The 11614-nt window shown below is 37.5% G+C and overlaps 2 protein-coding genes across 2 annotated transcripts; one reads left to right on the top strand and one right to left on the bottom strand.

Moving 5' to 3' along the window:
• Positions 1 to 1636: 1636 nt before the first annotated feature.
• Positions 1637 to 2694, bottom strand: LOC110186899 (CTD nuclear envelope phosphatase 1 homolog). Its single transcript, XM_020956221.2, has 2 exons — positions 2512 to 2694; positions 1637 to 2459 (listed from the first exon to the last, which is right to left on the bottom strand). Exons 1-2 carry the CDS (start codon positions 2535 to 2537, stop codon positions 1685 to 1687), a joined length of 801 nt encoding a protein of 266 aa, XP_020811880.1. The 5' UTR covers positions 2538 to 2694; the 3' UTR covers positions 1637 to 1684.
• A 4778-nt stretch (positions 2695 to 7472) lies between these two features.
• Positions 7473 to 7606, top strand: LOC110176384 (uncharacterized). Its single transcript, XM_020942716.2, is given in 2 exon segments — positions 7473 to 7508; positions 7511 to 7606. Coding segments are annotated over 2 exon segments (132 nt in total).
• Positions 7607 to 11614: the final 4008 nt, after the last annotated feature.

Here is an 11614-nt window from a genome sequence, read left to right as displayed (position 1 = left end):
AAATTAATTTATTTTTAACTTAGTTATGATTATTCGAACCAATGATTTTGACTACCTGTCTTGTTCTTAAGTAAATTAGCAAAACTATAACAATTAAATACGTAATATTCGGAATCTTTTTTTAAATTAAAAAGCATTCTGTTTTTTTTTTATATATACCTACTTGCATACATTCATTTCCATTGATATTCTTCTAAGCCTGGCTAGGGTTTTCTTGTTTAAAAAGGTAGGACCCATGGCCCAGACAGTCGCTGACCGGTGGAATGCTGTTGAACTTAATTTCGGCTGGTCGTCCGGCCTCGCAATGAAATGAAATTTCGATCATTTCCAGAGAATTCATGCCACAGATTTCGGCGCGACGGTCGCGGGTCCTCGAAACAGACCGAAAACAGACCAAGACAAACTAGTTGGACGGGGTCCCAGCTCCGCCAGCTCCTCCGCGCCAGAAGCCGGGGGCCCCAAGGATGCCGGATCCCGGACTGCGAGACGGCGTCGCAGGCAGGTTCATTAACTTGTTTGCCCCGCCGCACGTTTGCCGCCTTGCCTTGTTGCTGTTTTTTTGTATTTTTGTATTTTTGGTTTTTGTTTTTGTTTTTATTTTTTTTTTGGTCCACCGGTGCCGTCGCCAGCATCCGCGACGAGACAATAATGATCTTCGCTGGAAACGCGCGAGCCCCTTGCAACTTGTGGCACTCTCTGCTTCCCAAAACTGGGATCCCCTTGCTACTCCTCCACCTCACCAGTGGTGGAGCTGGTGATGGTGATGGTGATGCTTAATTGCCGCACCCAAATGGCTGGTGAGCTGGACTAGGGATTAGCACGAAAAGTATTCGATTCTCAAGCTATAAGAGCTACATATATTGCTTGCCAAGGAGAGTCCAGTTACAGGTCTATTTAGAGGGGATTTCTGAGAATTAATGCAGTTAGATCAGTTATTTTCCATAAATTCTGTGGTCAGTCTCATAATACAATTTAGAGCTCCTTTTAAATAAACAAAATTTTCTTAATGGATATGTATTGTTCGCTAAATATACATATAGTATTTTTTATACGCAAGTTGTCTGCTTTCTTTCAGAGAAACCTGTTTCCGTTTTTACAACGATCGACATGCAGATGGAAGCACGGCGGGCTCTACCCTATGATCCTTGTGACATTCGCTCATTTTTCACTGTCGCAACTCGGTTTCTCCGATAAAGTGGAGCATATACATACATACAAATATATTATATTAGCCTCTGATTAATATGAGTTGTGGCCCTTCCGATATCGCTGCAACCTTGGCCAGAGTCATTTACTCAGCAGGGTGAATCACAAGATGGTATGGTCTCAATGGCATAGATACAACTTGGTTGTGACTAAGCATGACTCAAAGGGAGACTGGTAACAGAAGGCACCATTGAGGGCGATTATAAAAAACATTTTTTTAACTCTAAATATCCCAGAATAATTTCTAAAAAATTATTCATCCTTAGGGAAATTTCATATATTCATTCAACTTTAAGGTGACTTTGCTATTAATCATTGTTTAGTTTCTACGCGTCGTTAAATAGTTATACAAAAATGTTAGATCTTTTAGTTCTTCCCCTTTTTAAATTTACGCAATGATAAGCCAACGATAAAATTCAAAACCTTAGTATTTAGAATAATATAAATTTAATAAAATAAGCAATAAATTAAAATAAATTTAATCGTAATTGCCGAGACTCTCCAGAAGCGTGGTAAGGCACTCGAAGCGAGTGCATTTTCCCAGCACCGATCTCACGTCTCTTGTAAAGCGCAGGGCGTCCAGAAATGGCAGGAGGTCGAGAAGGGCTTCGTCCTTTTTCCCAATCTTATACGATGGAATTGGGATGCAGTTTCCCACATTGAAGCTGCATTCTGTATTGGAATTGTCCAGCAGCAGGACATTTGCCATGTCAGGCGAACACAGCGATATATATTTGGCCTTTAGGCCAGCGACATCGATGGTGTTGTGACGGTAAAACCTCTTGGTTAAAATCCCACGGCCATTATCAAGGAAATCGAGAATAGGCGCAGCGTAATGCTCCGTTCCACAGGTGAAAACCACCAGGTCATACCATCTGGATACGCAGTTCAAGAAGTGATCTACATGGGGGCGCTTATAAACATAGACCTTGCCCTTATATTTGGAATCCGAAAGCACGAACTTAAAGTCGTGGGGAACGTTGGGTGGTGACTGCCGACGTTTGTCCTGTCGCTGAATCCAGGCCGTGATCAGGGTCTCGTCCATGTCCAACACCAGTGTCTTCTTAGCCACCCGCTGCAGACGGCGTCGGGAAACAGGAGTCAAGGAATCATCGATCATGTATCCTATAGGAGTGTACTCTGCATAGATCTTGTATATCCTGCCCGCTGACAACTTGATGAACCTGTCCACCCTGGGCAAAAACAGGCAAATGATCGCCAGCAGCAGGGCCAAAGTAATCAGTCCATATGAGCTAAAGGGACCATATAAAATCCGAGTACGTGTAATTTAAATATACTACTTACAAAAACATAAACGAGTCGCCAGTCATGGTTTTATTAAGATTTCAACCAGCTTATGATTAAATTTTAAACCAATTAACTTAATACCATAAGAATCTTAAATAATCTCAAAACTAATTTAGTGAGGTTTTTTGAAAAGAGTTTAATTATTTTTCTACAAGTTTACAGAATTTGAAAAACTGACAATGATCGCCAGGGCTTCCAAAATAGGAAAAGGAATGAACCCCACCCAGAAAAGTATACAGTATAGAATCATAAAAAACCACTGAACATAAAACAATTTAAAATTTAAGGATTTTAAATCCGTTATAATGTCAAACTAAGTAATTTCGAAATCAATCAATTTTTAATTTCTTTTCTTTTAATTTCAAATCCAAATCAATTTCTGTGACACCCCTGCGTATACGTAATTTTAATGTAGAATCCATATATTACGTATACGCAAAGGTAGCATATTTTGTTTTATCAATTCCCCACCTATCCTAAGTAATTTTCTGGCAGTGTAGATATTCGAGGAACTTGTCTGGTTTACAATATTCCACTTACAGTGGGTGTTAAATGATCGGGAGTGCGTGTGGGTGACGAATGAGAGGGGATAATACAGACGCTTAAAAGGGAGGTACAGGGAGTTAAAGCAACGAAATAAACATCCCGGCAATGCAGGGCCAGGCGATGATGACGCACAACAAAGCAGAGCAGGAAAAACAAGAAAAATAACTAGAAAGGTAACTAACTTTGGAAATCCGATGTTTATATACCCTTGAATTTGCTGTTTATTTATTTATCTATAATTTTATATGACAATATTTTTGACAAATCAAAGTTTAATAAACTCATATCTAAGCCAAAAATTCATTTATTTCAATTCGGAAAGCTTTTCTGTATTAGTTTTTGAACAGTTCAAAAATCTTTTCTTTCTTATTTTCTTTCACAGGATTACAGGTTTCTAAATAAAATTATAAAACCTTTGTAAGGGTATAAAAACGATTAACAGTGAGTTAAAGTGCAAGTATAAATCATACGAAGGAGAAAATATTGGAAGTTTTAGGACTCTAAAGTAAAGAAATAAATAATTGTAATAAAAATCTAAGTATTAAAATTTAGTTTAAAGATTATTGCATTGTTTGCTAAATTTGGTAAATGTTTATCTTCCAGAAACTAAATTAAAAACCAAAGGAGAAAAATTGTTTATATTTTTCTTAGGATTATTTTTGTTCATATTATCGTTTTCTAAAAAATCTTTAAATGCATTATTTTTTTTAGGTGTACAAAGGCCGCAACACTGACGGAAGTTCGCCGGCGATGTCACTCGTGTAAAATATTGCACTGGCCTTGGGAGCAGCACGCACAATGTGACTGCGCCGTCAAGACGATTAACAACGCAGTGCAGAATGCAACAGCAGCAGGAACAACAACATTTAACAAAAAAATACAGACAGAAAGTGAATAAGAAAACAACAACAACTGCGGCCATGATGCCGGCGGCGTCATCCAGAAAAGAGCACCATATTGCGCGCATCTGGAGGCTCCCGCTTGCACGCGATTGGGATGGAATCTTTAAGGTGAAAAAAATATTAATTAAATTAAAAAGCCATTTAATAACTTCTGTTCCGAAAAAAAACGTAGTCCCTAAAGAGTGATCATGTGTTTGTACTACACATTTTTTAGTCACCACGTTGTCATTCCTCTTTGCCCACCTGTTCCCTGATAAATTATTTATTATTTTGATATATTATTTTCATATATAGTTTTCTTTAGAAAAATGAGTAACTCCTTGAATAAAGCCCACCCTAATGGATCATCCCACTCATTAGGTTTTTTTTTCGTTACCCTTCCAGGCTCCGAGGCTTGCGTTTTTGCGGTTTGCTGTGTGGCGTCTGCTGGGTGTCAACATTTAACCGCATGTTGCTGCAATTTCCCACTTCGCACAAAAAATGCATACATATTTAAGGGAAAATTAACTTGTGAGTCAGTTAAAAATAAGCGGAATGAGTGGAGTGTTCAACACCCGCATCTAGGCACATGTTCGGAAGTTTTTGCCGAGTTCGGGGAAAATGTGCAATAACTCTAATAGCTTTTGTCCCATTAAAAGGAAATCCTGCTAATTTCTAGGAAGAAAAATATATTTATAAGTATACATATGTTTTGTTTAAGAAATTTTTTAAATTTCCTGAAACATAATATTGTTATTAATAGCTTTCAAGAGAACTGCAAAAAGTTTTTGGTCTTCGGTTTATAATAGACCAACATTGATGTGTTTTTATATCAATTAAATTAAGTTTCCAAAGTAACTGAAGTATTTTTATCAAAGAATTTAGTCGATACATTTTCCCCCTGTGTACGCTTATCGCGTCGCTTATCTTATTTCTCGCGTTTGAACCTGAACCTGTAAAAGCGATTCTGGCAACATTTTTTGGATATGAAATTTGACGTGTGCTAAATTAGCATTAAACAATAATAATTCCGCTGCTGCTGCCTGATCTTTTGGGCTTAGCTTCTGTTGTTGTTGCGCTGAATGCAAAATAAATTGCGCATAAAGTTTAATCACTTTGACTTTGCACAAAACACACAGATACACGCACAAGCACACGCACATGCGAAAACCGAAAAAATACAAACTCGCATAACAAAAGATTCTTCACACAGACACAGGCGCATTCAATATCAGCGTCAAGAAAAAAACAACAACAAGCTCAGTGGACAGTGCAAAAATAAAATACAAAAATACAAAAATAAAAAATAAAAAATACAAAAATAAAGTAGAAAGAAAGAGAGACTACAAGGCGAAGGCGACGCCAGCAAAACGGGGCAGAGCGAACGGGATGGCGGTCGAGTCAACAACCTCCAGTGCATTACTCACTTTTAAAGACCGTGTGTGTCCTTCAACAAAAACTTTATCTCTGTCCCCCACTCGCTCTCATGTATTTCACTCACTCGCTCGCTCGCTCGCGCTCTCTTTGGATGCTCGCCTCGTTTTTTACATTTTATAATTAAACAATTTTGCAGTCGTCTCGCCCTCGCAACCCCGTTACCCACCGCCCCCTTTGCCACACACCCTCTTCGTCATCTTTTTCTGGACAAACAGAAACCCGAAAAAGTAAAGCTTGCTGCACAGTGAAAAATGTTAACATTAATATTCAAAGGAGACTGTTTTAATATTTTTTGGTAAAAAAGTACTATTTAGAATATTTATGGAAAATTGAATGGGTATTTTATTAAAGTATTCGTATTTAACTTTATTGTTAACAGTAAAGAATCCCCCAATATCATAGTTGCAAAATATTATTATCAAAACTATAATTCTGTGAATTACACCTTAAATTCAACAAAAATATACATACACACATACATATCATATTTATAATATTGTAATAGCTTTAAGGGATTCGATGTGTTCTGTGATCATTTTCATGTAATTTTTTAAACCATTTTAAGCACAAACATTTTCCCTGAGTGCATATGTTTTTGATATTTTTCTTATGGTTCTTGGAGCTTTGCACAAGTGTGCAGAAGAGTGTCTTCTATCTCCACTTTATCGATTCGGCTTCCAAAACTTTGTCGATTCTTTGCCTGTTGCTCTTGCTGCTGCGCATTTTCGCATTTTGGGGAGATGCGAGATGAATAAACTTTTGTGCGCTTGCGTGACCTGTTCGCCGTCCCTGTCTCCATCTCCAATGCTATCTCCTCCTTTCCCTTCCACTCCCGCCTGCTCAGCCCCAGCCCCCCCACGAGAAAGAGTGGGAGTGAGCGAGAGAGGAAGAGAGACTGCCGCCACATCCGCTCTGCTCTGCATTTGTGTGTGTGCATGTCACTTTTTGGTGTGTGCTTATTTTTTGGTGTGGCTAATGTCATTGACTGCAATTTGTTAGCAAAATATTTCAACTGATAAATAAAATCTACATGATGCCAACGAACTTGGAGCCCCAAAAAAGTATAACCAGAAAAAAAAATGCAACTTGCGCCCCAATTGAACAGTAACTACGAGAAGGTGTGCGTGCGAAAGAGATAGCCTTTCCGGTCGGACTCACTCTCACACACACAAGAGCACAGGTTGGCAATGCCATAAACAAAGAATTCCTTTTGTTTGTCGATTCGATTTCTGCGCTTTGCTTTCTTTTCCATTTTTTGTGTAAATTGTATTTTTATTTTTAAATAAACAAGCGGCGGAGTTCATTGCATTCGCCGGAATAAGAATATAACAAATAAGCCAGCCACAATCAACAAAAGGCAAAAAACATGAACGTCGACTGGTATACATGGCGTATAATTAACGGCTGCGCGTGTGTGGAGAGTTCAAGTCAATTTATCAATTCTTTCTTTTTTTCGGGACCTCTGAATACTTGCACTTAAGTAGGGAGAGTGTGAGCGGAGTCATAATTCTGTCGGAAGGTACATCATATATAAAAAAATCAATCAACTGATTAATTGCGGCCCAACAATCTGGGATTTTGTTGCCAAAATTAACTTCATAGCGGGTGTAATTATGGGATGTGTTTTTTTATTTTTTCTACAATATATGAAAAATTCTGGGCGGAAAAAATTTAAAAATAGGGTTCTTGATTATGACTAGGTTTAGTAAGGATTTTATTTTTAGATATACCCCCCCTTTGAGTGTGAACAGTTATGCTTTTGGTCGATCATCTTTTGCATTTATCAGATGGTGGTGCTATATTTCCACACCGAGCATTGAATGTCAGTGCAGATCGGGTTACATTGGTAAAGTCGGTCAATAACTTCGGACCCCTGCACAAAACGTTTAGGCGTTGACCACAAGTGATCAAGATGTTCCTGTTGTTTTGTTTTTTTGTTGTGCACTCACTCCCTTGATGAACGCTGATCTCAAGTTAATGCCTCGGCCGCTTGGATGCCACGTTATTTTAGTTGACCGGTTTAATGACTCGAACTTAATTTGCGCCCTCGGAGAGAGGAGGCTAAGAGACTGAAATGCCAAAAAAGCCAAAAGTATGCGCAATAACAAGGCAGACAACACCCAGCGGCCAAGAAAAAACTCGGCTTGGACAGAAAGAGACAGCGGCAGAGACGCGTCTGGAGGCTTACAATTGAGGTTGCCATTTTAGCAATGATCGTGGGCTTATGAAAAATTTAAAAACAAATATTCATTTCAAATCAATTAAATGAATCAGAACGATTAAAAATTAATAACTAATATTTTCGAAAAGGAAATTAAATTAAAATTCTGTAGAAATAGTTATCATGAATTTGTTTATTAAATTCATATTCATGTTTAATAATAATAGATCAACTATTACGTCTTTAAAACGAAAATTAGTTTCCATTTAGAAAGTGTCCTGTAAGCAGTACCCAAAAAGTAGGCAGTGATTTTTGAGCCTAAACAGCTTGCAACTGCTTCTTCATATTATGCTATTTTTTCCACCGCAACTGTACAAGGAGGAGATCTTTGCGTGTGCCTGTGTGTGGGAGGGGGGAGTGGGCGGTGCAGGCAGCAGGAAGAGCTCCAAAGCAACATGTGTGTGTGTGAGTGGGTCGCCAAAAAAAAGCAACAACAAGAAGGAACAGGAGGGGTAGAAGACCAAAAGTGGAGAGAACGAACAACCGCAATACAAAACAGAACGATGTGCAAGTAGCTCATATTGGAGAGTGCGTGTGTGAGTAAGCAGCGACTGGCATTGGCATGTTGAGTTCAGTTTGAGGCAAAATCCAATATAAAAAGCCACGATCGAAAGATGCAAAATGTTCATTCCGCCGCCGTTCGTTCGTTCCGTTCGCTTTACTTTGCTCGCATATAAAAAAAAGTCAAACAAAATAATAAAATGAAGCATGCGAAAGCAGCGATCGCAGCACAGTACACACACAAACAGACACCACACCCATACGCATGCATTTTGCCGACGCCATTGCGTACAGGCGGCCATTGAAGCCGACTGCGCTGCCGACAGCGTAGCGGAGAGTATAAAAGCATAAAATCACTTCGTACTCGGGTTTATTAAAACCAAAACTGTGCAAGTGTCGAGATCGGTTGCAGAACTCAGAGCTCGTATCCCTAAAAAAAACCTTCAGGACTCATCCATTGAAAAAATTTCAATTGTCCACAAAAAAATAAATAAATACATAAAGTTCTAGTGAAATTCGTACAAAAACAAAAACAGAAAGCAGTGAAAGTTGGGCAATTAAAATAGAAATAAAATCAACCACAATCTAATCTAAAATAGCGAATGCGAAAAAGAAAAATCCATTTCAAGCGCCACGCGAAGCGCCCGCGTCAAATATAAAACCAAAAGCGAAAAAAAAAACGAAAGAAAAGAAAATCGAAAGTGTTCTACTGACATGGATTACTTTTTGCCACCCAAAACTACGAACACAACCGCAGCAGTCAAGGCGAAGAGAAACTAGCGCTAGTTTTGTCTATTCAGAGAGTAGAGCGAAGAGTGAGAATTGGAGAGATAGGAAGGGCGAGAGCAAAAGGCCGGTCTCTAAAATAGAAAGCACTACACAGAAAAAACCATCTAACAATAAATTCTATTCTGCGTTAATTTATTTATAATAGCCATCGATTAGTTAGCAAATTATTAAAAAGAGTTCTCCTTTAATAAAACAATTCCAAATAAGCAGTCAATAATGGTCAAGTAATATTATTCCACCCTTTGTTTTCTCTGTGTAGATAGCAATCTCCTTTGGTTAAGACCTTTATACTTTCTGTCTTGGTTTATATCAATCGTATCTTTTGGTTTCCCTCCATAAATCTTTTTAGCCCAACATTGTTGACAAATCGCCCCCCACTTTTTCTTTCTGTGTAGATAAGCGATCTCTTCTGCTTTGCGGTGTACGTGCACTTGGCCACACGCTCTCCACGCTCCATTCTTTGGTCTTCGTTCTCCACTCTCTGTGAGAGCAAAAGCAACCGAGCAGGAATTCTAATTCCAGCATTCTCGCAGCTTTGAACTTGAACTTTAAATGCACTCACATACATACACACATAAACTAATGCTGTTTGCTGTTAGAGGGCGTGCTCCCCATATCTCTCTTTCTCTCTCTGTGTGTTCGCTAATCGCAGAAAGAGCCCCACCAATACGTACAATATTCTCATTTGCGAGGCGGCGTTCGTTCCATTTGGGCGCTCGGCATTTATTCGCTCGCTGATAAATTTTCGACTGGCTTGCAATTAATTTTGGCTCTTGACGAGCCCCAAAAGTGAAAGTCGTGAAAAGACGTGGCAGTTTTTATATTAAAAAAAAAAGTAGAAAAAAAAAACAGAAGCAAAAAAGATCAGACATGAACTGTGTACGCAAAACACGAAATGCGAAACGACGGCGGCTGCGGTGGCAACAAGTTAATAAATTAACACAGTAAAACGAAGAAAAAAATCCAGATTTCAGGCTATAATGCAAAGAAAGCGGCGCAGCTAGTTTATTTTTATACATTAAAGATTTCCCCCCGAATGGCATATATAAAGCAAATTTAAGGTGCGGTCCAGGTCTTCCATTCTGGATCCGAGAATTTCCTTATAAATCTAGCCTCTACTAGGCTTTGTCTGTGCATTCGAAATCCGATCAGACATAGCCTATAAGAGGTTAGGTGTACCAAGGCAAATGTGCAGCGAAAGGCGGAAAAGCTTAACCACTGAAAATCATAAACTAACAAATAATAAATAATATATAAAATAAATATAATATATCATTTTAGCTTTACTTATTTTGTGTGTAAAAATCAATAAATGCAATTTATTATCATAATAATAATTCAATATTCCTTATCTTCGGATCTCTTGCATTTTAATCTCATTATATTAATAATATATTATATTGGCAATTTCTATATTTAAATATTTTAGATTAAGCGCACTACTAAGCCGAATGCGCAGCAGAAAACGAAAACCGATTACATCTAAAATCCAGAGGAACAGAGACCTGATAAGCATGATTCCCTCATCATTTTCTCCCCCAACATTTTCTGCTCAAGTTAATTTGGGAATCTCTTGTTTATTATGTTTTGCCTGCGTTATGTATTAGTTAATAACTTATATTTGTATACTTTTCGAATAAAAAAGGCGTTTCTGCGAATCTTTTTGATGAGTGTGTGCTTTTCCATGGGTTCTGATTGAGCGATGATTCGAGTCGAGTTAGCGACTACGTTTCTGTTTATTCTCGGGTTTTGGCTGGGGTTTTGGATTACACTTGGATTATCGCGTATTGAAGGCGCCACTTGCCTCGAGAAACAGCTGGCCATTCGGTGGACTTGCACTGGTCTTTGGATATTTCAAATAAATATGCATAATACCCAGTTAAATGCAACGCCTGGAAAAATTTTTCAAGGTTGACTTTGCTTTTATTTTGAAAATAAATAAAGATTTTGCATAGCAACATGGCTTAAATCATATTAATTTTTTTACTTTCATGATAAGCTTTCATTTGTATGCATGTTTTATAACGTTTTGAAGCTTTTATTCGATTTGAATCACATTTTAACAAGATTATTTTTATTTTAGGAATCTAATAATAATAATAATAATAATAATAAGAACTACAATTAATAAAATAACAAAAGTTATTCTGAATTACTTTTGTAATTTTACAATTAAAACAAAAAAAGTTTAATTTTAATATAGTATTCAACGTCTGCACTGCTTTAAAAAGCTTTACCGTCAAACTTAAGCTGGATGCTATATTCCACATGATCGTGCACTGCTTTGCCAAGTTATGTAAAATATAATATAAGTAAAATTTGTTCATCAATGTAAAACGATTTTTTAAATTTAAACAATATTCATTTTTGTTGATTAGAATTTTAATTTTATTTCGATATATATATCATTTAGCAATCAATGGGGTTTTGGTTCGGATTAATTCGCATGTCCATGCTGATCAAGAATATATATGATTTAAAGGGTCGGAAATGACTCCTTCGATGAGTTTTAAGCTTCTGACAGAAATTAAAATACCCTACCAGGGTATAAAAATAGTCTTCGAATTAATATAAATCTAGCATACGTGGCGTATACTTAACGTGAAAACCCTTAAATTAAGTATACGCCATGTGTGTTTTCAAGAACAATAGTTTCAAAGTATATAAAGATAAGTAGTTCCAGTTAAAAAGCAAGTTTAATAATTAAATTATTAGATCTAATCGG

Source organism: Drosophila serrata, unplaced genomic scaffold (genome assembly GCF_035046125.1).
Source record: "Drosophila serrata isolate PLE 108 unplaced genomic scaffold, ASM3504612v1 contig_217, whole genome shotgun sequence".
Lineage (NCBI taxonomy): Eukaryota > Metazoa > Arthropoda > Insecta > Diptera > Drosophilidae > Drosophila > Drosophila serrata.
The sequence above is the reverse complement of the archived record's forward strand: the minus strand, read 5'-3'. Positions and strand labels throughout refer to the sequence as shown.

Coding starts and splice junctions, on each gene's coding strand:
- LOC110186899 (XM_020956221.2), bottom strand. CDS start 2,537: ATGACTGGCGACTCGTTTATGTTTTT. Junction 2,460..2,511: donor GGCGACTCGTTTATGTTTTT/GTAAGTAGTATA, acceptor TGGTCCCTTTAG/CTCATATGGACTGATTACTT.